We start from the raw sequence: 27,697 nt of genomic DNA, 5'->3' as shown, positions 1-27,697 counted from the left end.
TATAGGTACTGTAACAAAATAAAAACTGGCAAACTGTACATTTTGCTAAAGAATGCAAAATGTTAATGTTTTGGAGATTTTATCAAAGTGTTAAAATGGGTGCAAGCAAAAACATGTGTGGCCTTTGCTTTAGGATAGAACTAACCTAAAAAAAAAATAAAGTGATAGGTGCAGAAATAAAAAATACCTAACCTCCAAAGTTGGCAGGGTCATAAAAACCTTAGAATATTTATAAAAAAAAAAAATGCTGGTTAGTTAATCACTCATTTTTCTAGTCATTCTTTATAACACTTTCTTAACCATTCAATCTGCCTGATGTGTCGCTTTTTTAAAGGCAGAGTTATGATCACAGACCTAATAAACACCAGTAGGTAGTACAATAGCAATAATAGCGCAGGTTTCTTTCTTTTATATATACAGAAAAATATCATGGTTCGTACCCTCTCTAGCAATCAAAAATTAAGGAGTTTCTAAGGACCCCTTTACTTCATCACCTTCATCACTAACAAAAGTTAGAAAAACCATTTATAACATCACAAATGTACCTCAACCAAATAACAATGTTAAATAGTTAATGCACAAAAATTATTTAGTTGGTTGGTTCAATTCCTACAGATAAGCTCCTATTATCCAGAATTGGAACACACCTAACCCAAGCAGTGTATCTGAATTTTATATACAAACAATTTACTGTCATTAATTATATTTACTTTAAAAGTTCAAAGTAAGATACCTAATTAAACACATATTCTTAATTTAAAGGTAGGATAAAATTTATGAAAAACAAATTCAAAATGTTTTTTGTATATAAAATCTAATCGGTGGCCCAAAATTTGCCAACTGTACTGGGCATACACAAAGCATTGTTTCCTCCCAAGATGGAAACATAAGAACATTGAAATATCCACATTTATTCATTACTTGCAAACTATTAGTCTTTATTACAAAGTGTTTTAAGGATTCTTAGTAAAATTTAAGAACTTAAAAGGGCTCTTATTCAATTTGAGACAAATTAAGAGTTTTTAAAGATATTAAAGAGGTGTATGAAAATGAATTGTACTTTAATTAAAATATTATTCTCAACTGTGAAAAAATCTTAAAAATGTAAACAACAAACATGAAATGCGAATAAAGTATCCCTAGAATCATATACATATACAGAAAAAGTACTTCTTAGCAAATGGTTGCTGGTCAATAAACAAAATACTGCATACAGTAGACAAAATATTGAACACGATTGTGTAGCTTTCAGAGTCTGGTCCTCCACACCATACCTCAATTTTTTTCCTTACTTTTTTCTTTGCAGTGACCATTTGATATTTTCTTCATCTATCAACTAGTTTTACTGGTGAAATATACTCACTCATTTCGAAATCAAAACAATTTTCTATCCTCCAATCAAACAAAGAATTAAAATACTGAACTAATAAGACTTTTCATGACAGTGTGACAAAATAGAAGACAAGAATACTTTGCAAACAGAATATTTTAGTAGAGGGTAATTTCCATATCATCATGTGTAAAAAAATTTTGCGTGGATGTCAAGTTTTTAAAAAATTCCACGGCAGTAGGTAACAAAGATTTGTAAAAACTTCTAAATTTTAAATTCTATTTGCTGAAGTTCAAAAACCAGAAAAATGAAAATTTTATCTCGGCATTAGATTCCTTGCCTCAAGAATATATGATTACAAAAATGTAATTCAAAATCGCCAAACTAAACTAAAATGGATCAGTTTTGTGGAAACGCCCTTCACTTGTTTCTCATACATGTGATAATTTGAATGCACCAGCCCACAGTAGGAGAAAAGCCCAAAAACCTGGCCAAAACCCCAAAATATAAATTTTCGAAATAGGGTCAGTTGAGTAGTCATTCAGGTAGAGGACTAGTAACTGAATTCTATTGTGGAAGGGGAAGCCCTTTAAGTGTATACCTGCGCCGCAGCGTCAGTTGGCAGCTAGTGTTCGTGAAGAGTGTACGTGTCACGCGCTGAACAGACGAAAATAACGCTGACTTCAAAAACCCATAACTTTAAAGTGACGGGTTTAATTTCAATTCTGCAACATGGATATGACTTCTGGAGGTATGTAGAACATGTTTTTACATCGGTTGAATCTAAAGTTTATGTATAAATGATTGAAATGTAGTATAGCCTTCGGCATGAATAAAATTGAATAATTTTGAAAACTTATATTTTCAACGGTCCGAAAAGTTATATATTTTGTCACATTTTGCAAAGCTCCTAGTCTCGGCCTTTAGTTTAATGTATAAGCTTTCGAAATTTACAAGAGTTACCTGCGGAAAACGTGCGTCTTGTCCGTTATGATTTTTTTCGCATCGTGCGGTAGCCGAGCGTGCACGCGGCACTATTGAGCAGCCTCTGCGCCTCTACCTGAGAATGGGTGAAGTAGCATCATAACGGACAAGACGGCTGTTATACGCTTGAAATAAATTATTTTAATATATATGTATGTGTATATATATATATATATATATAAATTTTCTGTGATTTAATTGTGATATATACGTATGCATATATATATATTAGGGATGGGAAATTTTCAAAATTTTCGATTCGATACCGATTATCGAGTCTTGTTGCGATCATCGATTCTTATCGATTATCGATTCCAATCAATTAGGTTAAGTTATAGATTCTCATTTTCGGGATTGAAGTATAAGTTACAATGGAATCAGTAAACATACTTATTGAATACACTAAAAAAGCATTTTTCAAAATAATAAATAAATACTATTAAATTTAACACATAAAACAAAACTTTACATTACTTGAAATAAAGAAATTGAAATTACTATTCTGTAATGTGTAATGTGTAGGGCAAGCATTATTTTTTATGTGGATTATGTTTAATCCAGTTGAATATGTAATTTTGAAAAGAGAATACGTAATTTAGTAATAGGTCAGTAGTACTAATAAAAAGTGAATTGTCGTAAAGTCATCAAAATACTAACAATTTCATTGGAATACAATTTAATAAATAGTATATTAATTACTAAATGTACAATCATTAACATTTATCAATCAAACTTATAGCCACAAAAAGTTGTGATTATTAAAAATATTGTAAAAAACCAGAAACTACCAAATTCAATCTTTATACCTTTGAAATAAATGACAACATAGTGAAATATCATAAAAACAACACTTTTGACAAAATAAAATTGAAAGTTCTTAAAATAATAAATGAAAACTGGCAAAGCATCTTATTAGATCACAAAGTCTTATTAGATCCTAAATTCTTATTAGATCACAAATTCTTATTTAAAAAAACCAACATTTTGACTCGTTCAGGATCTAAACGGTTCCGTTTCTGATCAACAATCAGTCCTGCAGTGCTGAATAATCGCTCGGAATGTACAGTTGAAGGTGGAATGCAAAGAAATTTCTTTGACAGTTTTTTTAAACATGGGTACTTGGTATTTTCTTTCCAATACTGGAAAACGTTGGTACTTGAATTTTGAATAGGTTCTTCCAAGTAAACATTAATCTCATCTTCAACTGATGCGATGTGGCTTACACTTGGGGCAGTCTTCATTATGTTTGAGTAAAATGTCCACATACCATGGCTTTCCATTGCTTGGCTGGATGTTTGCGGCACAGACTGAGAGAAAAGCAACAAAATTTTCAAAATTAAAAATTAAAAATGAACAAACAAATGTGTCAACATAAAACAGCAGAAGTAGACAAATAAGAATACACTTAATGAATTACAAGGAAATTAGCACCTAACTTACCTCAGTTTCAGGTTGTTTCAAACAGATAGTTTTTCTTGCTTCTTCAATCAAAAAAACTTTCGCTTTTGTGACATTACCGTCCTGCACAAAAACATGGTGTTTAAATCGTGGGTCCAGTAATGTTGCAACTGCGTACAACATATTCTCTTCAACATCAGAATACTTCAAAGTTATGGCAGCAAGCATATCATTTTTGATGCCCTGTACACCTGATCCAGTAGGTGCTGGTTTCCTTAGCTCTTCAGTAGAACTGTTGATTATAGGTATGACTTCTGAGGCTGTCACACACTGAGTACTTACAGCCAATGTTGCATGGTTGAAAATACTTAAAAGGTTTACTACATTTGTCATCAGGTTCCATTCTGCTGATGAAAAAGTCACAGGTAACTGCAGAGTTGCTGATGCTAAAGAAACAGACTGTTTTTGCTCAAGTAAGCGCTGTAGCATATGGAGAGATGAATTCCAACGCGTTGGTTCATCCTGGATAAGTTTATGTTTTTTCATTTTCAGCGTGGCTTGAGCCTTCTTTAACTCTTTTGTCGCCTTACAAGAATGTTTGAAATGGCCAACTATGCGACGACCGTTGGCAATCAGATTATTTACATTCTTGTTGTTCAGTAGCCCTTCCTTTACAACAAGCTGCAGGGTATGTGCTAGGCATGGCAGATGTTCATATTCGGATGATTCTAGGCCAGCAGTTATGTTCCTGGCATTGTCTCTTACAATGGCAACAACTTTAGATTGCAGCTTCCATTCTTCAAGTGTTTCTGTGATAAAATTGCACAAATTGTTCCCTGTGTGAGATAATTCAGGAAAGGGAATAACCCCAATGTTGAGGTGTTGCAAGACAAAATTGGAATCAACAAAATGCACAGTTAGACCAAGATAATCGTCATTGGCTGTTGAAGTCCACATATCTGTTGTAAGACTCACATGTTCAGCTTCGTCCAACTTTTTGTTCACATTTTCCCTACATTCTTGGTACATGTGTGGTACAACAGTATTTGAAAAATGTTTTCTGCTGGGCAAAACATACCTAGGCTCAAGGAATTTGACAAATTCTGTGAATCCTCTGTCTTCAACCATGCTAAAAGGACGATTGTCTAAGCACATCATTCTACCTATGTGCTGAGTTATTGATTTTGCACGAGGATCAGTGGACTTGAATTGTGCAGTTTTATCAATAAATGATTGTAATGTAGGCTGGTATTGACTTTTAGGAGTTAGCCTATACTGGTTTGGTGTTCTTGATGAAATATTCGTTTGGCCAACTTTCTCAGCATGCCTCGGGGACACTGAACCGCTGCCTCTCGATGAATCAGTAGCAGTAGGCCTAACATCTGAATTTGATGACAATGGCAAGGTTGTCTCTGAAGAACAATTTTGTGCTGAACTATCATCTATTTCATTTTCTTCAATCTCGCTCAATTCCGATGAATGTAGCCTTTGTTTCTTCGTCTCATGAACGTAACTCCCATGCTTGTTTTCGAGATGTTTTTTCATGTTTGTTGTAGTTTTAGATTTACCGCCACGTGAGATTGTACATTTACAGATTTGACATATTGCGTAGCCAGAATTTTGTCGGTCGATGACAAAGTATTTCCACACTTCACTAGACATCACGTAAATAAAAATGTTATTTTACTATTCGTATTGCGCTAACATTACCCAACATTCAAACAAAGAAGCATCACTGGAAACAAAAGCATGTAAGAAAATTTCTACAGTTGCCGTACTGGTAACTTACTGGAATGAAAACGTGTTTCAAAAACGTCCATTGAAATTTTATGTTTAAGTTGCGTAATTAACTGGTGATTTAATGTTTACTGTTATTAAATAAATTACGGAAAATACGTAACTCGTAAAATGTTACGGGCTATGGCCACATTATTCTTGCATTTTATCGTTAAGTAATTGAGAATAAGATCTGTACCGGAAGTTGGCAAACCTGTGAAAGTTCATGTATAGACAAATGCTGGTTAACAAAAAAAATCATTGACGAAAATAAATATGCAACAACGCAAGTGAATAAATATACTAGAAACGTAGAAAACGTGGCACACTTCTCAGTAGAATCTTGAAATTTTGTGCACATGGCTACCAATGTGGGTGTATTCAGCAAGTAAAAGTTGGGCTACAATTTCTTTATACGATAACACTGCGTTAATAAATAAATAACCCTAAATGCACAGTACGAAATCGCCAACCTCCGTTCCCGCTTACGGGATTGTGGCAACTGAGCTGTGGTAAGCTATGTTATATTTCATTTATTATTTATTATATCGTTTATGGTTATTTATTTAGTTGTAAAACTGACTAAAATTACTGCAACGACAGCGATGAACCGCTGCTAGGCAGCACTTTACGTCTACATCCTGCAGAATTTTAATAATCGGTGATTTTCGCCGATCCTCGATTATCGTTATGTATCAAAAAATCGGGGTATCGAAGAATCGACGGATCGACTTTCCCATCCCTAATATATATATATATATATATATATATATATATATACATATTAAAATCAACCACATAAAAATGTCTTAAATATGAATGAAATGTTATAACATTCAAATAAAATATTTGAATATACATATATTATATAGTAAGCAAAGCTTTCTTTTAACCAAATCCATGTCAATATTTTCTGTCTAATTTTTTTAAAATTATTTCAATTATTGCGGTTATTTATTTGGTAAAATAATGTACATTGTTCAAGTTTTTGTATTAATTGAAAATGTTATCTTTTCCTTTAACACCAATTTTCTACAATTTTATGTCTTTATTACAGGATCCGGTTACAAAGAATTGGTGCTGACAAGGAAAGAAGTATTTCTGATAATCAGCGAGCATTTATCCGATAAATTCGCTTCCTTGATCGAATTTATGGTAGAAAAAATTTCCAAGGACACCGGACGTACAGTTGTAGTGCCTGAGGACTCGAAACAGACTTTTTCGATACTCTTCAATCAAATGAGAACGAGGTGGCAACAAGCTCACAGAAAATCCTGTGTATTTTTCAAGAATAACGGTGAATGGCTTAGCAAGCAGGTATGTTTTGCCGCACCTACAGACACTGTAGTAACAAGCCCGGGTAATACGGGCGGCCGCCCGTCCCTTGAGTTTACAATGTCCAGTGAAAGATCTAAACGAAGGAAGACCCAAGATATTCGTACATCGTTCAACTCGGTCGAGTTAGCATACGCTACTCAGATGAGCCTTCGCTCTTCAGGACAATCCGACGCCGCAAAAGTTATTAAGGACGTAACAATGACGAGTCCTTTAAGAGCTTCCAAGTATCGTAAAGCTTACTCAGCAACGGATGAAATTACTTTATCCGAAGAGGCTGCACTTTCCGCTATGATTGAATATAAATTCTCCAAGAGTACTTACCAGGGAATGAGAAGATTAGGGAAGGAAAATAACTGTAAGCTATATCCGTCTTACGAAAAAGTGATGAAAGCAAAAAAGCGTTGTTATCCACCACGTGATGCAATCAGGATTACAGAGAGTAGTGCAGAAGTCCAACTACAGGCACTATTAGATCATACAGTTGAACGTATTTTACTCGTCCAAAATGTACTCATTCAAAGATTGACTCCAGATAATGTTCGTAAAATGGACTTGATTTGCAAGTGGGGTTGCGATGGAAGTTCTGGGCAAAGTGAATATAAGCAGACGTTCAGTGATGACAGCAAATCTGATGCGCATGTATTCTTTACTTCAGTCGTGCCATTACAACTCGTGTGTTATGATCAACAATCGAAGGAAGAAATAGTTGTTTGGAAGAACCCCAGACCCTCGTCTCCACGATTTTGTAGACCGCTTAGACTACTGTTTCTACGCGAAGACACAGAGTCAACACTTAATGAAGTCCAAATTGTTGAAGAACAAATACAGTCACTTCGTCCATTCGAAAGTGTAATAGATGGAAAAGAAATCTCCGTAATGTACAAGTTGTTGTTCACCATGATAGATGGTAAAGTTTGCAACGCTGTATCATTGACGAAATCTGCTCAACGGTGCTATTTGTGTGGAGCAACCAGCAAAGATTTTAATGCCATCGACACTGTATTGCAAAGGGAAATCAATGAAACAAATTTGAAGTTCGGATTGTCGACGCTGCACGCGTGGATACGGTGCTTCGAGTATTGCTTACACGTGTCTTACAAACTCGGCATTAAAAAATGGCAAGCTCGAAGTGCCGAAGAAAATAAAATTACCCTGGAACGCAAGAGGGCCATTCAAGAAGGATTCAAGAAGCAATTGGGTCTAAATATCGATCGCCCAAAGCCTGGATACGGCAGCAGCAATGATGGCAACACAGCTCGGCGATTCTTTGAAAATTCGACGGTTTCCGCTGCGATAACGGGGGTCAACGAAGAAGTTATTAAACGCTTGTACGTAATCCTACAAGTTATATCGTGTGGCCACGAGATAAACTGTGAAAGATTTGAACAGTATGCTATTGAAACGGCAAGAAAGACCGTTGCATTATACCCTTGGTACTCCATGCCTACTTCGGTGCACAAACTATTAATTCATGGTCCAGTGATAATAACTCATGCTCTATTACCAATCGGCCAATTATCCGAAGATGCTCAGGAAGCTCGAAACAAAGACATCAAACGATATCGAGAAGATTTTGCGCGAAAAAGTTCCAGGGTTAAAACTATGGAAGATGTTTTTCATCGGCTCTTAGTTACTTCTGATCCGTACATTTCAAGTGTCAGAAGACTACCACAGAAGAAGCTGAAGAGTTTGTCGCCGGAAGCTGTAGCGATGTTGATCGCTCCTAAAGTGACTGCTGCAGCAGACGCATTTTGCGCAGAGATTGAAGCCGTGCCGGGAGTTGTAATAGATACAAACTCGGATAATGATTCTGACTCCGACTCCGACTCCGATTACGATTTTGATTAAGAATAAAATATTCTATTTTTGAAACGTTCCGTATGTATTTTGGAAATAAAAATAATAATTGCGTAGAATACACTGTTCACGTTTATTTTATTATGATGATTTTTTTCAATATATTAATGTATCTATTTAGCAGGATACTCGGCCATTTTGTTTATAACAATTTGCTGTAAGCTCTTTGTTGCAAGTTATAAACAATAGATATCGGATTGGTAATCAGCGACCTTGAAAACCCGTATATACCAATTTTTGTCAACATCTGGTAACTTTTTAACGTTCATGTCGGCCATATTGGATCGGCCATTTTTTTTACGATAATTTGGCTTGCGGATTCGTAATCAGCGACCTTGAAAATCCGTAAATACCAATTTTTGTCGACATCTGGCAACTTTTTAACATTCATGTCAGCCATATTGGATCGGCCATTTTGTTTACGATAATTTGGCTTTCAGATTCGTAATCAGCGACCTTGAAAACCCCTGTAAGCCAATTTTCATTCCCGTCAAAGGTCATTTGAGGTTTTGGCCAGGTTTTTGGGCTTTTCTCCTACTGTGCAGCCGCACCCAGCATCATGTCGCGCAGCGTCGCCAGTGCGGGCACGTCCCCCTTGCAGATGATGATGACCGTGCCGGTCTTGTCCAGGCCACGGCGGCCCGCTCGCCCAGCCATCTGGATGTACTCCGCGGGCAGGAGCGTCCGCATGCTCACGCCGTCGAACTTGCGGATCGAGTCGAACAGCACCGTGCGGGCAGGCATGTTCACTCCCATGGCAAAGGTTTCCGTGGCAAACAGGAGCTGGAACAACCCACAGCATCTAGTAACCTTAGCTTCCCACAAGTAAGTAATAACATTTCCCTGCTGAAATTTAAACTTTTTTTCCTGAATGTTTGTGGAATAATTTACCAATTTTGCAATTTTATCCAAAAAAAAAAATATACCTTCTACCATCATCATAGCTGGCCTAATTTTCTCTCCACTTTCTTGATTTCATGACTCTGACCTGAAACACCTGAAACAACCATCTTACAAAAAAATTTGTTTCACAGTCTGGACGATGACAGACTAGAGCATGACTTTTCCCCCTTAGTACCATATTTTATACCGGTTTTTAGTTAAAAAAAAGTGTAGTGCAAGTCTTATGCGAATTTATAACTTTGGTTAAAGAAAATCTTATGATTGTAGTGTGTCATTAGTATGTGTGTAAATAACGCTCCTGAGTTGGCTTTTAATTTATGAGTAAGTAAAAACTGTTTAGTTAAAATATCTGAGCAGTGCGTGAAAAGCACTATGAATGGCGCCATTGTGCTTGTCTGCCAAGCCGCCGCACCAGTTGCCCAGCTGTAGCTGGTGCCGGCAAGTGATGCGACCTGCTGGGCTGGCATTTGGCAGGAGGGGGGTAAATCTAAAAAAAAATCCAGCGAGTTTGTAAGTATGCATTCTGTGTGACCATGTAGCGATAATTATGGTTCTCCCTCCCTCCTTCCCACCATCCTCCACGCTTGAAAATGTCAACTAGTACAATCTCCACGTGCCTATTTTGACAGATTTTTAAGACGCAACTTTGACCCAAATGCAAAATTCCACGACAAATCTACACCCATCATTGGTGCTTTGAAAGCCGCACTTCAAAGCACGGCCTTTTACGTTCTTCAGCTACCGCACCAATTTCTCGCCGTCTGTAACGTGTATGCTAATTTCCATAAAGAAAACTGACAAGAAAGGCTAGCTTCTGCCTTTTCTTTCTATTATGGAAGAGGGCTGGTTTAAAATAATACGGGAAAGGATACACAGCTGTCTTTTGTTGAATGAGGAGACCATCACCTTTGTAAACAACTATTTTGCAAAGACTCACACAAATGATTGTTAAAAAAACAACTGCGCATCCAAAATGGCTGAAATTTCAGAGAGTATATTCCAAAGAATGAGCAAATACATTCCCTAATTTTTGTTGAGTGCTGTCATCTTCAGTTGAAGGTCAGAAACCTTTTAGACAACCCTTGTATCTTAAGCCTTAATTACATTAAGAGAGTTCACCAACAATTTGCCTGCATATTCACTGGTGGCAAAAAATTGCTTATTTGATTTTATTTTTATAAGATAAACCCAAGCACAGAGTTCAATGAACCTAGATAAGGGATCTACCATAGCCTACGGTAAGAAACCATCCCTGCATATGCCTGGAGCAACTTTGAGAAAACACGAAAAACAGAAATATGGGTGTCTGCTGTCTGGACAATGATTCGAAGCCAAGTCCTCTGGACCGTTATGAATAAATTAGCTTTATGTAATCATGCTGACTTATTAACTCTCGCTAGTAAATTATAGACTGGTGTATATTACTATTTCAATTAATTGTCGGAGACTCAATAAACAGTTGATAAGTACAACATTTTAAATCACAATTTTGCTTAATTTGAATTTAAATGAAAATAATAAACATCAATAAAACAACCTAAAATTAAATTATTCAAAATATTCAACTATAACCTCAAGAGAACCCCCATTTGAGTGAGTTAGCTACTTTTACTGGCACTGTGTATCAAACACTGCTGAGCTAATGACACATAAGCATATGTTTGAGTTTCTTAACATTAAAAAATTTCATTTTTTTAAATAAACCCCCTCTCCTACAAATTAACCTGCTAAGTAAAAAAAAAAATTATGGCTTCCAAAATTATTTTTATAAGTGAATTCTTATTACAACGTACTTGAAGGGGGAAAAAGTTTGGTACTTAATATTGAGAGTATATGATAGCATTAAACTTTTTATAATGTAAAACATCTTACAAAAATCTGAAAATATAATTTTAAGTAAGAAAACCTTTTAAATAAGTAATTTATAAAAAGGTTCCAAAGGAGTCTACCCATGGATGACTGCGCTTCTGATGGACAACATTCAACAAAATCAATTAAATAAGAACCTTAGCTGTCACACTAATAATACAAACTTATACTTTTTCATAGTTAATTTTTTTTCTGCAGAAAACACACCGCTCTAATATTTTAAATGGTATAGATTATCTCTTGTAACAATTATCTGCATTCAGCATGAATTCTTTCTGGTCCTTCAGCAAGTGTAACAATGGAGCATAAAGAGGACTATACCGTATACCGTATTTAGACATGTATGGGTCACATATCTTATGCCAATTTTTACTTTAAAAAATTGAAGTGCAATTCTTATGCAAGTTTTTCATTTTGCGCAAAAAAAATGTTATAATTTATTGTAGTGTGTCATTGAGTATGTGCATAAAAAACTCTCCTGTGCTGGTTTTTAATATATAAAACATCACGAGTAATTACAATTTTTTTAGTTAAACTATCTCAGCAGTGCATAAACGACACTCTGAATGGCGTCACTGGGCAACGTCGGCTCAACCGCCGGTCATCCAGCCGGCGCCGGCAAGTGACATACCTTGCTGTGCTAGCATTCTACTGGAGGAGGGGGGGATAATCTTGCTAGAGTTTATGTGTGTGCATTCTGTGAATGCGTGTGGCCAATGAAGGGGTGTTGATAGTTCTCTCTCCCTTCCTCATCGTTGTAAATGTCGGTGAATTGGCACTGTACACATTCTCCATGTGTCAATTTTGACAAGTTTTTAAGAGGCAACTGTGACCCAGATTATTGTTTTTTGCATGAAAATTCACAGCTTTCAAATGAAAAATTCCATTACAGAAACTGCAGCCATCTATAGTGCTTTGAAAGTCGCCCTTCAAAGCACAACGTTTTACATTCCTCCAGCACCTCTGCCCGAATTGATCTCTGACTATAACATGCTTGGTAGTTTTTACTAAAAGGAACTGACAAGAAAGGGAAGCTTGCTAAGAGGACTGGTTAAAAAAAATACAACAGCCCGGAAGGGATACACTGGTATAAAAAAATGGAAGTCTTCTCCTGTGTCTGTTTGTTAGTAGGAGTTGTTATAAAGAAGTAGGGAAGGTGTGAGAGTGGGGGGAGGGAAGGGGGGAGACAGAGAGAGAAGTGGTCACAAGAATGCCGCCTCACTTCCTCCTACAGTAATAAAGTAGCACAGAAAGCAGACAAAAAGTGGATGGACGTCACCCCCAGTGACATAACAAACTAATAACATAACAAACTATATAATTTCATAACAAACTAATAAGCTGAGACACGGAACAAAGACTTCACTTGTATCCATGAAAATATACTAAAGACAGATATATGGTTTCGACCCATATTGGAGGGTTACCCTAACGGTGAAAATGTTGAATTTTTATGATCAAAAATATAGGTACCACCAATACACAGGAAAATACGGTACGTATTTCATCACCCAGTTGACACAAAAATTAATAAAGCATATTCATACTTTTAACTGAACTTGTAGAAACTGAGTGAGCAACTTATCAGCATGGAGAGCTTAATCATATTGAAGAGCTATAGAGATGCATCTTTCCCTAATAGGGAGAACAAATGCCACTAAACAATAAATGTGTAAAAATTAAATTACAGACATAGTATAAATATGACAAAAATATTAGAAGTATCTATCATATCATCGTTTTTAGTAAAGAGAAGAGTTCTTAGAATAGATGAGATGTAGTTTTAATCTAGAGACTAACTTTCACACGACCTTCCTGGAATAACATCTCAACTATTTCCTTCAGTATCGGCAGTATTCCGCTGTGGTGGATGCCAATTCCTTGCATCAACAGGCCTTGCATTTTCTTCACCTGGAAGTACAACACAAACAATCACTCAAGGAAAACTTAAGTATGTAGTTATCCCATATCAGCTCTAAGACATATATCATGATTATCTGTACTATGCTTAGTTGGATAAATTAGCAAAATATGATAAAATGCAATACCACTAACTAAAATTTCACTTTTTCATGAAAAATATAGCAATCATAACTTCTTTTTAACGTCAGTTCAGTAAAAAATGTGGATGGAGTTTTGCAGATACTGAAAAATGTTACGCTTCAGTTCCAAGATAATTAGTAATCAATTGGGTTCTAAATATTCCAATTACATTATTTACTAGCAATTATCATTTGCTTTTACAACACAACATTTAGTTTTAATGTCATAACATCTTTATTGCCAGTTTAAGTGACGGACATGGTCGGATAATTGTACTGCCAGGTACAGAGCGACTACAGAAAGTGTTAGTTTTATTTTGGAAACTTTTACTCAGAGGTGCGTAGTTTACTCCAGTCATAGAGGTCCCGTTAAACTAAATGAGAACTACGTAAGTATAAATGTGAAAACAATTTAAGGAGATTAAATGTACAAAATATGATAGCTGGCAGTAAATATCTTTGTTGTATGAATTTATGCAAAGGAAACCATTTCATTTTGTAATGTAGTACTGTCTTAATGTTTTCTATCTGCAAATGAGCCATACACACATATTTTTAACATCTGAGACAGTTTAATCAGAATCAAAGCAAGAAATGCCTTAATTTATACAATGCACACTTTATTAAACACAAAAGTATACTTCAAAAAGAGCTGAACACGTTTTGTCCCCTCCCCCTACTAGTAGGAATACTGAATATTTTTCTAAATGAATTCTAACATATACTAATAATTTGATTTTTCTTTACACCTTACAGGAGTACAAAAAAAAACTGATCAAAAAAAAATTGATCAAAAAAAATTGATCAAAAAAAAAAAAAGAACCATAACCAAGAGACGTGAAATGAAGGAAATAAAAAACAAAACTAGCACTCTGTTATCATATTAGTTTAAATCTGGAAAGTGTTTTGTTGTTACAACAGTTGTATACATAAAATAGAGTACTATCAAATATTATTTTAAAATTGTAGTCATTGATTATATGTTGAATATAAAAACAATGTTTGAATACTTGTGCATAAAACCATTCAAAATTTCTCAATAAATTGTCTTAGCCTTATAAGTTAAATTTTTTCATTACATTTTTTTGTTTATGGGTCCCACGTGGTGTCATTAAAAGAAAAAACTCAATGAAATGTTGAATCAATCAAATATAGAATATTTTTCAAATACTAGCAGAACTTTACTCTACACAACACAGACCTAAAACAATATTTTCTACCATATAAATATTCTTCACTCCATAATCATTATCCCATAACGAAAAGCCTAGAATCAAGATGAGAACATCTTCATTACTCAAAATTACTTATTCCCCCGACTACGCTATATTTTCTGGCACGCACGATCCATTAGGTGAGGACATAATGTGTCACAGCTCTAAGAGAAATGCTATGGTCAATGTAGCAGCACAAGACCACTCCAAAATCCAAGACAGGTAGCTGAATTTGTTGACAAAATTTGAATTAGCACATACTCAACTTTGTGTATAATTACAGAATTGGCATTAAATTTGATTTTAAAAAAATTCTGAAGTTGTTGCATATCACTTGCTGTCAATATTTACACGGATGTTGAGAGTATTTGTTTTACTTAATAAATGTGAACATAACCAGTCTTTATTCTGAAGTGTGCTTGATACTACATAAAAAAGTAGAATGGCTAAAGTTCAGAAGGCAGGGCAATTTACAATTTGAAAAATGTTTGGATTATTTGAAAACAAGCTATAAATAAAGAAGCAGTTTACAAACATAATATAAAAAATATACTAAAAATTCAGAAGAATACTTCTATTAAACTAAACAAGTAAAGCGGTTTCTTCGTATAAGTAGGGACAAGATTTTATGGTTTTATTTTTAGGACAATTTCATTTTTCAAATATAATTGGTGTTATAGTTTTTATTTTTATTTATTGTCTTTTTTATTTTAAAAAAAGTGTATTATCAACAATTATTAAAATAAAATATTTCATAAATTTATTTCACTAAAATATTCTCATTTTGATTGACACCTGATGCACTAACACGGTAAAACCAATAGCATTAAGCATGACTACAACAGAACTGCTCAGGAAAACAAAAATAAATCAGCAAATTTTAGTCTGTGATCATAAATTTAAAAAAAGTGTTATTAATGTAGGCGATGCAAGTTAAAACAATATATTATTTTTTTCACTTCATTAAAGTCATACATTCTGGTACAATATTCATACTAAATAAATTACATTCAATGAATTTTCCATAATAAAAGATTACAATTTGTTGTTCGTTTAATTTAGTTTAGTCAAATTACTGATTGATTTCATGTTGTTAGTTACATTTGGATGCTAAATGGTGTATTAACTTTCATTTCGGTGTTACCCTCTTTTATCGCATAATTGTAGCACTCGCGTAATCGTCGCACCTATATTTTTGGCAGTCAAATTTGGGATAAAAAATCTTCTTGCTTAAACATCAAATTTTTTTTTGTGCTTGCTATTACTAGATGCCGAGCGCTTTGTGTAGGTATCTTTTCCATATAAAACAATGTATTTTATAGTAGTAATTTAATATTTATTCGGAAATTACAACTTACTTATTTAATTAACGGAAATACGAAGTTGTCTGACATGTAAATTTTCTTTTAAAGACTTTTTAAACATTATTTCCTTTATTTGATCATCTGCGTCGCCGAGGTGTATTGCTTATGAACATGTAGCCAGTGCTAGTTGGCATCATTCATGTTTGGTTATATTGCTTCCAGTATAGAGTTCACGCACGTACCTTATTGGCCCGAAAATAGGCCGACCTCGAATATAGGCCGACCCCTTCTACAGCACACTCAAAATCAGGGAAAACTGAATTTTTCAATTTATTTGCTTGAGCCCGCCAGCGACGCACATTCTTCTCATCAACACCATATTTCCGCTCAGCTTCCACATTATTTGTGGTTTCTGCATATCTTATTACACTTTTGAAACTGGCAGAAAAAAAGCAAACAATGTTTATTTTTTGAATAATCGATAAAATAGCACAGTAACGCAAGACAACAACGTAAATTCCGCAGTTAAACTCGCGATATCGTTCACACGACAATCCGGATATTTGAAAATTTTTTAAAAACATTCAACACAATAGTTTTCTGTGCACTTTTCAAAGGCTTTCCCGTTTTGTGTTTTACAAAACTCGCCATAACAGCCATAACAAACCATACGCGCACGAATCCGAAATGCAACTGTTGCGCCGGCCATCAACCGTATACTGTACACACTGCGTCTGCTAACATAATTGTAAGTAAATACTTGCTGACACATTAAACTGTATTGGATATCAATGGTGAAACGCTATAATGCTATATAACAACAATTGTTATAAAAAGGCATGGTAAAAATATTTACAAATGGTACGTAACCAAGAGACTATTTCTTGCGCACGAATAATGTGCGCGGCGGCCGGCAGCCAATGAAAATGTTTGTTTACAAGATGGTATGTTTATTCCAAAACTCCGGTAAGGGTGAACGGAGAATACGGTAAATAACCTTACGGCAAAATAATTGCTGTTTTTACTAATTGTTTACTGTAAATACCACATTTTACAAGCAAATAAAATTACAGCAGCCAGTTAAATACAGTTAAAAAATAACCAGACCGAGCTTTTAAAAGCTATGTGCTATAAGTGACCACATCTGTGTAATTAACTTAAAATATGATACATTATTGGGGTTAAGTGTCTTACTAAATTTCTAAGTTGGAAAAATTACTAATTACACGTAAGTACTGTACGGCGTAATTTTAGGTCAATGAATTGTATATCTGGTAACATTTTTATACCATAAGTGATTCTCCTTGAAATGTATGTGTTCAATTATACTATTTTGGCTAGTGCCCCATTATAGGCCGACTCTAGATTTCAAGGTTGACAAAACTGGCAAAAAAGGTCGGCCTATTTTCGGACCAATACGGTAGTCGAATATCGATATCTCGCCGATTGCATGTAGCGCGCGCTCTCTGTCGAGTGCCGAGTTAACTACAGTTGATGGCTCGCATTCTTTCGTGGTAAATGTGTACTACGGCAATAGTTACGTGTTAGTTCACGTCGCAGATTCAAATGGCCTGCGTTCGCATTACAGTTGGTTTTTCTATTTAAAGTTGAAGAAAGGTTTTTGTTTAATGAATTATTAATATAAATTGTTTGGTGTGCTCTTGTATACTCCACCTTTTTTTAAATAAGCGTACGTTCCATGAACTGGTTTTTTTATGAATAACTTTAGATAACAAAATTTTTTATTCCCGCATAATCGTCGCACCCCTACTTTTCAAACTTGATTTTAGAATAAAATGTGCGACGATTATGCGAGAAAACACGGTATATATTGCATTGACTTGCTTTGCAGAGTTATTTCTTTTTTATTGAAATTCACCATATATTCTTGTCCCTACGTATAAGATGATCATAAACATTTAAATATATATTACTTTCACACAAAAGTATGTACAATTAATTATTAGTTAAGATATGATAATTAAATATTCATACAAATGTTAAAGAAGCATTTCCAAACTCTTGCTGCTAAAATTCAATATGTATTTGTGTTTGAGAATATCGTTATATTTGTATTTGAATTTGACGTGAATTAAAAACTAAAACTGGCACAATCCCAGCAGAAGTGAACTGAGGGTACGCAGAGGACCTGCGGCAGCTCCCGGTCGGGCTCCTTCAGCTTCTGGATGCACTGCTGGAAGAAGGCTCGGATACGGTGCTTCTCCGTGCTCGTGGTCAGGTCCACGGAGGACAGGTTCTCCGAGGTCTGGTCGCAGCGGTTGCGGGACAGCGTGAAGGCCACCACGGGCAGCTTGTCATGCTTCTGCAAGTGGTCGATCAGCCCGATCCACATGGTCTTCTCCTGCTTGGGCGTCATCTGCACCCTGCCGGCGTCCCGCTGCCCGTACTTGGTCGCGAAGGCGGTCTCTCGCGACTTCTTGGCCGCCACGGCCGCCCGGTACCTGCGAGCCCATTGGTCATTGGCGTCTTGCGTCGTGGCTGTCACTGTCTCAAAACTGGTTTGGAACTGGGCAATAGTGATGAACGTACAGTACCAAAATATTAATTACTAAACTAGTAATGGGTCATCCCAATTTTCACTAATTCGAATCTCGAAGAGTACTTGAATATACCTCTCAAATCCAAATCTAGGTCTCAAGCGTTCAAAATAAAATAAAAAATATAATGCTTTAAATGTTTTATTCATTAACTAAGATTCCAGAATCAATACATATTGTAATTTTATTTCTATACTGATTTCATGTTAAAAGTACAATATCTTGGGGAACAGTAGCAGGATAGGTATGAAGGAAAAACTTGACCTAGTTACCTTCAGAGGTCATCAGTGTTAACCTTTCATTTATTATATTTCTTCTAATATTTTTGATCCAATATTTTTCCTCAAAATTCGAATCCTTTAAATAATAAGGATTTGATGTTATTTGATATTTTGATTGGCTTATCCCTATACTAAACCTAATCTTGTATAGTGAAAGGTCTTTAATTCTGCATTCTATGGTCAGTGACATAGCCAGGGGGTAGGTCTGAGGGTTCTGGACTACTCCTTCTTGGATTAAAAAAAAAAATGCACAGAAATAATAAAATCACAGCAACTTACATACATAAAATTACAGGAATGTTATTGTTAGAGTCAAGATTTTGTGGTGTTATTTTAAGACAAATTTCGGTGTAAAGAAATAAAGATTTCGGTGTTATATGGTTTTATTTTTTTGCTCTAAATACCCACGGCAAAATTTTCTTGCTTTTCTGTACGACATGCAAATTTATTAAAACAAATATTAATAAACACTAAAACCTCATGATCTAATTACAATTAAGTTCATTTGCAAATTCATAGATAATTAAGTTCATTTGCAAATTCATAGATAATTAAGTTCATTTGCAAATTCATAAATTCAAACTTTTAAATAACTACTAAAAATTTCACGACTTAATTACAATCACATACACTACAAAATTACACAATGAAGCACTTCCAAAGTTACTATTAAGACGGTTTTATTGAAATGCTATCATAGTTAAATTTTCCGCATTTTCTGGAGTGAGACGTCTTCTGTCACTAACTACCAGTGAGTACCTGGAAAATGAACGTTCTGCATGAACATTTGATGTTGGGAACCAGATTGCCCTTAAACTGGCTTGAGAAAATTCACTGTAGTCCCCTTTAAGGGAGCAAAGTACCTTTGCAACATCAATTTGGCTTGTTTCTGGCAATGAAAGTTCATCCTCAATTATTTTTTTTGAAAGCAACATAGCCATGTATGAATGTATCAATGGGAAGATGGGAAACAGAAGGCAAGTTATGCAGAGACTTCTATAGGTTTGCATCTTCTATGCTAACCCTACTCACATTTCTTGGGTTGAACAGCAAATTAATGGCATTAAAGACTCTTAGACAAAGATGTCGTTTAACAGATGAGTTTTGCCTCAAACGCTTATGTTTCTCACTCGCGACATGTTTCACAAGCGTATCGCGTCTCTCGTAGTCTAGCCTGCAGTTACAGAATTTGCACATTAACATTTTATCACTGAAATAAAATCCTTGCTGGAAAATTCTTTCGATCCGTCACTGGCAGAAACCTTCGTTTTAGGCATTATCAAAAATTTGTAATCACGTAGGAAAAATTTAACCTCTTAATACGCAAAAACTTGCCGTGCTGGAAAGATCAAAACAATGGAGAATATATGCGAATACAAACGCATACCGAATACCAACATACGTACATGAAAATAAATACCGACATAAACGCATGTACTATTTATTATTTACAATTGTTACGTTAAGCAAGGTTAATTTTATTTTCGTACCCTACTTACTTTATTTTAAATAAACAGTAAAAGCAATGCGCTTTAGTGTGTAATATTTTAATGATTAAAAACGTAATCTTAGAAAAACATATTTTGGACGTTTGTTATTTTTGTATTTACAGAAAGTGAACGGCGGTCATTGTATCAAAGTTATCAACATTTTAAATTATTATGGTACACACAATTACCGTTTAAAGAAAATATTACGTTAATTCCGAGACTTCATTTTAAAATCTATAATGAATCACCGTTACATATAATATATATGGCTGCTAGTTACTGTCAGAAATATTTGATTGTGCTGAAGATAGTGAATTGTCCTTACAGAATGAAAAAAAAAAACGTAAATAATCAGGATAGACGAAATTTCGTGACATATCGCGGATTTCGCACAATTTCGTTTTATTTAGCGTTTTCAAGCGGTTTTCGGTGTTATTTCGTTTTATCGCGCATTACCATATAATCGTGCCTCTAGTTATTGTAATCCTTAGTATGCTACAATAATGTATTTCCTCCTCACTACAGTCCGACATGGCTCATGCACAGAAGCGGCAGGAATTATTTTTTGAGTAGCCTATTTTTAACAATGGTTTACTCACATCATTAAATAAAATCCACAGTATAAAATATTCAATCTTCTATTCTTAAGCAAAATTATTTCTTAAATTTATATGTTTAAGCATTCGGAGTTTAAAGGTCTACTATTCCGGGAGATTTAAGTGTGACAATCAATTTTATTTTAAAATTCCATTACAAGGAAAAACTTACTCATAAAATCCGATATAATGGTTATAATGGACATCTCCTTCACAAAATCCTGGCTACAACCCTGTATGGTTAAGACCATTCTGAATTCTGCTTGAATTAAACTGCCCGCAGACAAGATCTTTTTGGGTATAATCCGGCTGTTGACCTTGGCCCCTGGATAACATTACTGTGCTGGCTGTGTTAAAAGTGCTCAGAGTTTATAGTTACTGTTGGTTTTTTGAAGTGAAACTTCTTTGGGTGCGATGAGAGTAAAATTTTGAAGCCAAATTTTAATGCATTTTCATGAAATAATTGTGAACCGTTTCCTACGCGAAAAGGACAGAGAATATCTACTTGGCCAAATAGATACGAAGAGAGCACTATGATAAATACATTGCTGGGCTTCTTTTCATATACCTCTTTGTGCGATGATTTATCTCCTGCAAAAAAAATAGATCCGAGAGAGTTAGAAGAATGAAATAATAAGACAGAGAAAGTGTGCATGCCCTTGTTTCAGAAAATATATAGGTATAGCATCCTACATAGCCAAGTGTCAATGTCTTGACTTGAATTTTATATTTGCTGCCAGCGCGCTCGCGTTCCTCCTTGTTCAACCAGCAGCATATTGTGTGTTCTTGGAACAGTCCCTGCATTTCCTGCATAGATAGTGCTACCTGTAATGAATTTCATATTTCGTTCAGAGATTTGGCGAGTTCCAAATGACAGAATTGCTTGAAGCATGCACAGTTTTTTTTGTGTGAATATTTCAACAGTGAATAATATTTATTGCTTATTGGTAATAAATCATTACTGATAGATCAATAATTATTGATATCCTGAATAGTTATTTTTAATTGATTAATAATTTTAGGTTATTGTTATTTTTATTTTAATAATATTTCTAATAAATACAAAAAAAGTTAGGAATCATATATACTTGAAAAAGGAATGGAAGCAAAAAAAGAGTGCTGTGTTATTTTTAGAAAATTATCTTCTCTCTCTCTTTCTCTCTGCTGTTTTACCCCTTACAATATTTTTACGAGTTGAGGTTTGAATTGCCAAAGAAGTTTTACGTCTATCACATGTACTGAGTTACACATGGTTTTTTATTTTTTAAAGAACTGTGCTCATTAGTATTTTTCTTTCTACGGTAACATTGTCCCGGGCTGCGCCCTTCTGAGCCCGATGTGCCACCACCTCCCCCCTTACAAGCTGCGAGCCCACCCCTTCCACCACCACCCTCTACGACCCCGGCGCCCACCGATGTGACGTCAGTGCTCCGCTCCCGAGAGTTGCCGAGCGAGGACGAACGGTCAGTGAGTCGCGAGCGCTGCGAGAGGAAGGAGCTTCACGCACCTGTCATCGTATTTCGGAAGTTTTGAGTGATACAGGGGGAAACGGGCCTCACCACACACGGGCTACGTCACGGCCCTGAGAACAGAGTAGCCGGGTCCACATGCCCGTTATACATGTGGTGGCACCCTAAACTTCGATGAACACTTCAACCCCATTGCGGTAGCAACGGAGTTGCTAAAATTTGTTTCAAATTCCAGTGTACAGAAAAAAAAAGATTGTATGTATGATGAACTACCATAAAACCAAAACAACACCCAAAAGTGTGTCGATACACCATGTAACACCGAAATGCAAGTAAATTACTCCATTCAGCATTGAAACGCCACTAAATTTTTTAAATTAATCTCAGCATAATTAACCAAATATTAACTCAAATCAAAAACCAAATTTTTCATATAATAAATTCAATTTGTGTCATTTATTTAGCAGAAAATGTGAACCTAAATGTATATAGTAAATAGATTATAAATTTTTTTTAGTTGGTTTTAATAACTTGCAACTGTTATTAGAAACTCATTCCTACATTACAACACTGGTACATTTTTTAAATATAAAAATACTTCCAAATATATTTTTATTGTTCCAACTAGTGAACCATGCATATTAAAATAATAAAATGCTATATTTATGAATCAATAGGACTCAAAAAAAAAAACAATAAAAACATTGACATCGAAATCTTAAGTTTTAAAAACAAAATTAGCCTAAAAATAAAACCGCTTAATCTTATCCCTATTGTACAACATATTAATTTTTCTTAGATAGTCTTGATAAAACTGCACTGACGTTCGATAATCCGGCCAATCTCTGATGTGGCTTGGCCGTGGGCCCCAAAGTGTTGGATTTAAAGTCCTTTCAGTGTACTAACACCAAAATGCAAGTCAAGTCATGACATAAAATTATATTTTATACACAACTTCAAATTTTAAAAAAAATGTCTTTAGTCTAATTATGTAATTTAAAACCATGCTATTGATTAGAACACAGCAAAGCATTCTGTTTTCTACAAAGGGTTTAACTCTTCATATTCTGAGGAATTTAAGAGACTTCCTTCATAAAATAGTAATATGCAATAGCAACAAGCAAAGAAGCAATGAGGAGATAAAAAAAAAATTATTGAAACAGTTTACTTAGACTACCAAAGCAAAAATTATACTGCACCCTACAGAAATTTAGCATAAAAATCTCTATATTGTTTATAAAACATCAAACATAAGAAACAAGAAATATGTTTTAATCAGTTTTTAGATGGTATTCCCTGGAGCTAGTGACGTCTAACTTGATTCCTATTTTTGTGATCCCATAAGTGTTGATTGTATAAAAATGAAAGGGTTCAATTAAATTTTTTATTTTCACTTATGCCACTCTGACCACTGTTGTTTACCATAAACGTTTCTACTAATGCCACTTTTGACCACTATTATTTATGATTCAGTATCAGCATTGTATGTGAAAAAATGGGTAACATGCAAATTCATCATCTGTATCATGTGAACCAATAACATATGCTAGATGCAGGGTGTCCTTTCTTTAGTTTAGCTATTGTTTCTTTCTCCAGTATTTACCCACAATAAAAAACTGAAGATGAAATCAAATTTTAAAACTATGGGCAAACAGTGAAAGTGATTAACATTAGATGTACACCATTGAAACCCCACTGTTTAAGCAGACATTAGGAAACAAGACTTGATAGGAAACAAGTTGAAAACAAAAAAAACTTCAAGATTGTATTTCAACCAGTGACTACATTAAAGTGTGACACCCATATAGGTACTTCAGCTAGTGAAAAAAATTCTAAGAAATATGCTTTGCTATAAACCTGTAATTATGTTTTATTTTAGTCAAAATTATTCTCCTAATTTACATTTTTATGTTTAAGGCACCATGTAAATGCTATCAAGCTATTTTCAGGAGAAAATACTTTATCATTAGACACTAAATATATAAAGTAATTTATTTCAATGTAAAGTTTGATGTACCTTAAATGAAATGACTTTGAAGAACTTTGAAAAAATCCTGCAATTCAATAATGCAAGGATTGTGGCCACCTTTATACACAGAAATTCCAACAATCATTGTACAAACATTTTTATAGTTATCTATTAACAATTTTTTTTAAATTTTATTTTTTATTCGTAGAATTAATGTAGCTAGGTGAATAGTACACCTATCCCTCACTTAGCACGACTAATTCGTTCCTGAAAATGCTTGTGTTATTCAAAATCACGTATTCTGAAGCATTAGTTTCCACAAATAGCAAGGCTAATTTATTTAATGTGTTCTAAAATTGTGTAGGAAAATATACTTTACGTAATATAAATGCATTGAATAACACTCACTCAACTATAAATATGTAACACCATTTATCTTTATATGCCTCCCATCATACTTTGTATTACAAATACGACACCGCGTAGCAGGAAATATGTGGTTATGAACTTTATTGTCAGTCGGCTGGCTGACTTGCCTGCCCGGGCGTGACCAACTCACATCACGTACCTTTCCAAACCATCCTTTACTGACAGTGAAACCGATATAACTGTCCAGATAATAAGTGGCGGGAGTGGGTCTGACCCTGCGGGGAAGGTGTCCCCTGAGGTGTCGGAGCTGTTGCCAGCTTTAGTATCCGAGACATGATCCAACAGGTTCATGGAATGGGTGAAAGGATGCGAATATATAGCCTCTCCGCACCAAGTGGCAATCCTCTGCCTCCACGTGGGCACCGCTGTTGGGGGCGAATCGTGGTGATATTGTTGGGATGGGTAGCCTCAACCTCTGGTCATAGCATCGCCTTAACTGAAGAGGACAATGCCGGGCGTAACCCTGCCGCAGTGCATTCTCAATTCCATGTATGGGACCAGAAATGGCGGATTGGCTGAATCTGCGGGCAAAAGCAGATGCGATTGAAACCTTTCTGGGGGGTTCGACTGCCAAGCCCCGGCGTCTCGGTCCCAAAGGGCCCCATAATGAATGGATCAGGCCTATGGTAATGGATGGACCATGAAAGGCGCCCCTGTGTTCTGGTGCACCCAGGCTTAAAAAAGAGCTGTAAACTGCTCGACTAGGTGTGATATGTTCCCCTAGTCCAGTGGTCGGGAGAGGTGCCGAGGCAACCCCGAGGCCCTCCTGCGCACGCACCGTGGTTGTCATTTCTAGCCAGGGCTTCCTGTGATCGCCGCCGGATGAGTTCAGGCACTTCCGGGCCTTAATCGGCTGTAAATCTGCCGGGCCGAGGTACGGCAGGTCGGAGGGTAATCCGAGGAGACGAGGACATCCTGTGGAGTAATTCTGAAGAGTGGCAGTCGGTTAGCAGCTGGCGAACAGTCTACCGAATCAACGCCAAGTTGGCAATAGTACGGGAAGAATCCGTGAAAGATTGAACGGTGTCCCGCTGAGGTTTCCTACAAGGCCCTGGATTCTAATTGGGTAGGACTCGTACTTGGTAGTGGTGCTCCGATCGCTTGGAGCAGGCTCCAAGGATTCCCCAGCCTGATGCGTAGTCGACGTGGTGAGCGACGACACAGCTCCGGTACTAGCCTGGATAGCTAACAGAGGTTGGATAGGCCTCCACCAGACCACGGGTTCACTGGGTGTTTTGAGGGGTCCCAGCGTGATGTGGGAGACCGGCGAAGACGCCAGTAGTGCTGATAAAGTCTTAGGGCTCAGGACACAGCCAACTGTCTGGTTAGTTGAGTGTGGTAGAAGGGTTGAGGCGGCGTCCATGCTGGGTTGGTGGCCCCAGCTGCTGGTCAGCGCCATAGCTCTAACACCCTCCCGATCAACAACAGGGAGCGATCCCTCACAGTTCTGTTACTTTAAAAGCTCTGGAATGTCAAATTTAAGAAGTTACCCCCACTCTAACCTAATAGGGTGTATATGTGGAAGGGCAATCGTGAGTACACCGGCCGTAAGGTCGGCATAATCTGTCCGGATAATTACTTTTTAATTTTTCAAAAATTAAAGTGCTTATTCGCATATCACCACCTGGTTCACACCAATCCTGTCAGGTCAATGATTATTTTTTTATTGAAAAATTCAATTAACAACCTTTTCCTGTGAATCATCTGTTCATTTCTGTTCCGGTATCTAATGTCAAATATATTCCCGCTAGTACAACCAACAGCATCAGACTTATATCAAATTTTGATAAGAGTCCTTATTTCGTACGATTGTGCGCAGAGTGGACTTGCTTAAAACTTAAGTGCGACCAACATAAGCGTGGCCTTCATGAAAATCTGCGCACCGTAATACTTCTAGTTTTGTCTCAAATACTTGAACACGATGCATTATGAGTGATCAAGCACGTACAGTTACCGGCAGCTGAATGGGCAGACGTTGCTTTTGTTTGAGTGAATACCCTGCCACTGGCTAGACTGAGTTCACGGCCTGGTTTGTGGCCAGGCAACATCGGTACGACACGGCGGCATACGTGCGGACGTAAAAACATTTGGTCCTTTACACTTCATAGCCGCAAATAACTTTCCATAGCTGATGTTTGTAACAGCCGATAGCATAGACAGATCTGCGCGTGCATCTCTTCCCCCATTGTTTGGCTAACTGTATCCCACGGCACATCTGCTGTTTATAAAAGTTGAAACAGACTTTGTGACGTAGTGCTCCACTTTTTTTTTTTGCCTGCCCAGATTTCGTGCTAACTGAAATTTACAGACGTGCTATTCAAGACTGGGGTTGTAAAATTCACTTCGCGTTAAATGAATCCGTGCAATCTGAAGACGTGCCAAGTGAGGGATAGGTGTACTAAAGAGAGAGAATTTACAAAGTCAACTCCACAGAGGTCGGTACACATACATACTTCAAACAGATGCTTTTTGTATAATATTTAGAAATAACTGTAACAAGAATTTTATTGATTTTACAGGAGATGAATTTCTGGTTTTGGATTTTTCCAAAAAAAAAAAAAAAAAAAAAAAAAATTATTTCTGTGCTAAAAGCTTTAATAGCGAAGCATCAAATACCACATATTTACACTGCTCTTAATTCTTTTGCAGAAACTAGGAATGTATGTCCATCAGTTTACGTCCAAATTCAATTATCTAAGATTAATATCTTACACCAAGACAATTAGTGTGTTACACCAGTGTTATCTTACACCAGGTCAATTAGTGTGTAACACCAGTGTCATCTTACACCAGGTCAATCGTATGTGTGTTAACCTAAAATGGCATTATGTTAGTATTGACTCGCCAAAAGAAAGCAACACAAATTTTTATCAATGCCCAAGTTTTGTCA

General features: G+C 35.9%; 2 protein-coding genes across 9 annotated transcripts in view; both read right to left on the bottom strand.

Annotated features, from left to right (window-relative positions):
* The window catches only part of LOC134527543 (superkiller complex protein 2), a 141,019-nt gene that overhangs the window by 54,117 nt on the left and 59,205 nt on the right, over positions 1–27,697 (bottom strand). For all 8 annotated transcript variants that reach the window (XM_063360309.1, XM_063360306.1, XM_063360307.1 and 5 more), the window contains exons 9-11: positions 18,165–18,477; positions 13,256–13,366; positions 9,235–9,466 (exon numbers count right to left, since the gene is read on the bottom strand). In XM_063360309.1, coding sequence (XP_063216379.1) covers positions 9,235–9,466; positions 13,256–13,366; positions 18,165–18,477 — 656 coding nt within the window. The remainder of the gene's footprint in view (positions 1–9,234; positions 9,467–13,255; positions 13,367–18,164; positions 18,478–27,697) is intronic.
* Positions 3,113–6,150, bottom strand: LOC134527546 (zinc finger BED domain-containing protein 4-like). Its single transcript, XM_063360316.1, has 2 exons — positions 3,755–6,150; positions 3,113–3,621 (listed from the first exon to the last, which is right to left on the bottom strand). Exons 1-2 carry the CDS (start codon positions 5,372–5,374, stop codon positions 3,268–3,270), a joined length of 1,974 nt encoding a protein of 657 aa, XP_063216386.1. The 5' UTR covers positions 5,375–6,150; the 3' UTR covers positions 3,113–3,267.

Source organism: Bacillus rossius, chromosome 1 (genome assembly GCF_032445375.1).
Source record: "Bacillus rossius redtenbacheri isolate Brsri chromosome 1, Brsri_v3, whole genome shotgun sequence".
Classification (NCBI taxonomy): domain Eukaryota; kingdom Metazoa; phylum Arthropoda; class Insecta; order Phasmatodea; family Bacillidae; genus Bacillus; species Bacillus rossius.
Note: the sequence above shows the minus strand (reverse complement) of the source record. Positions and strands in the feature narration are given on the sequence as shown.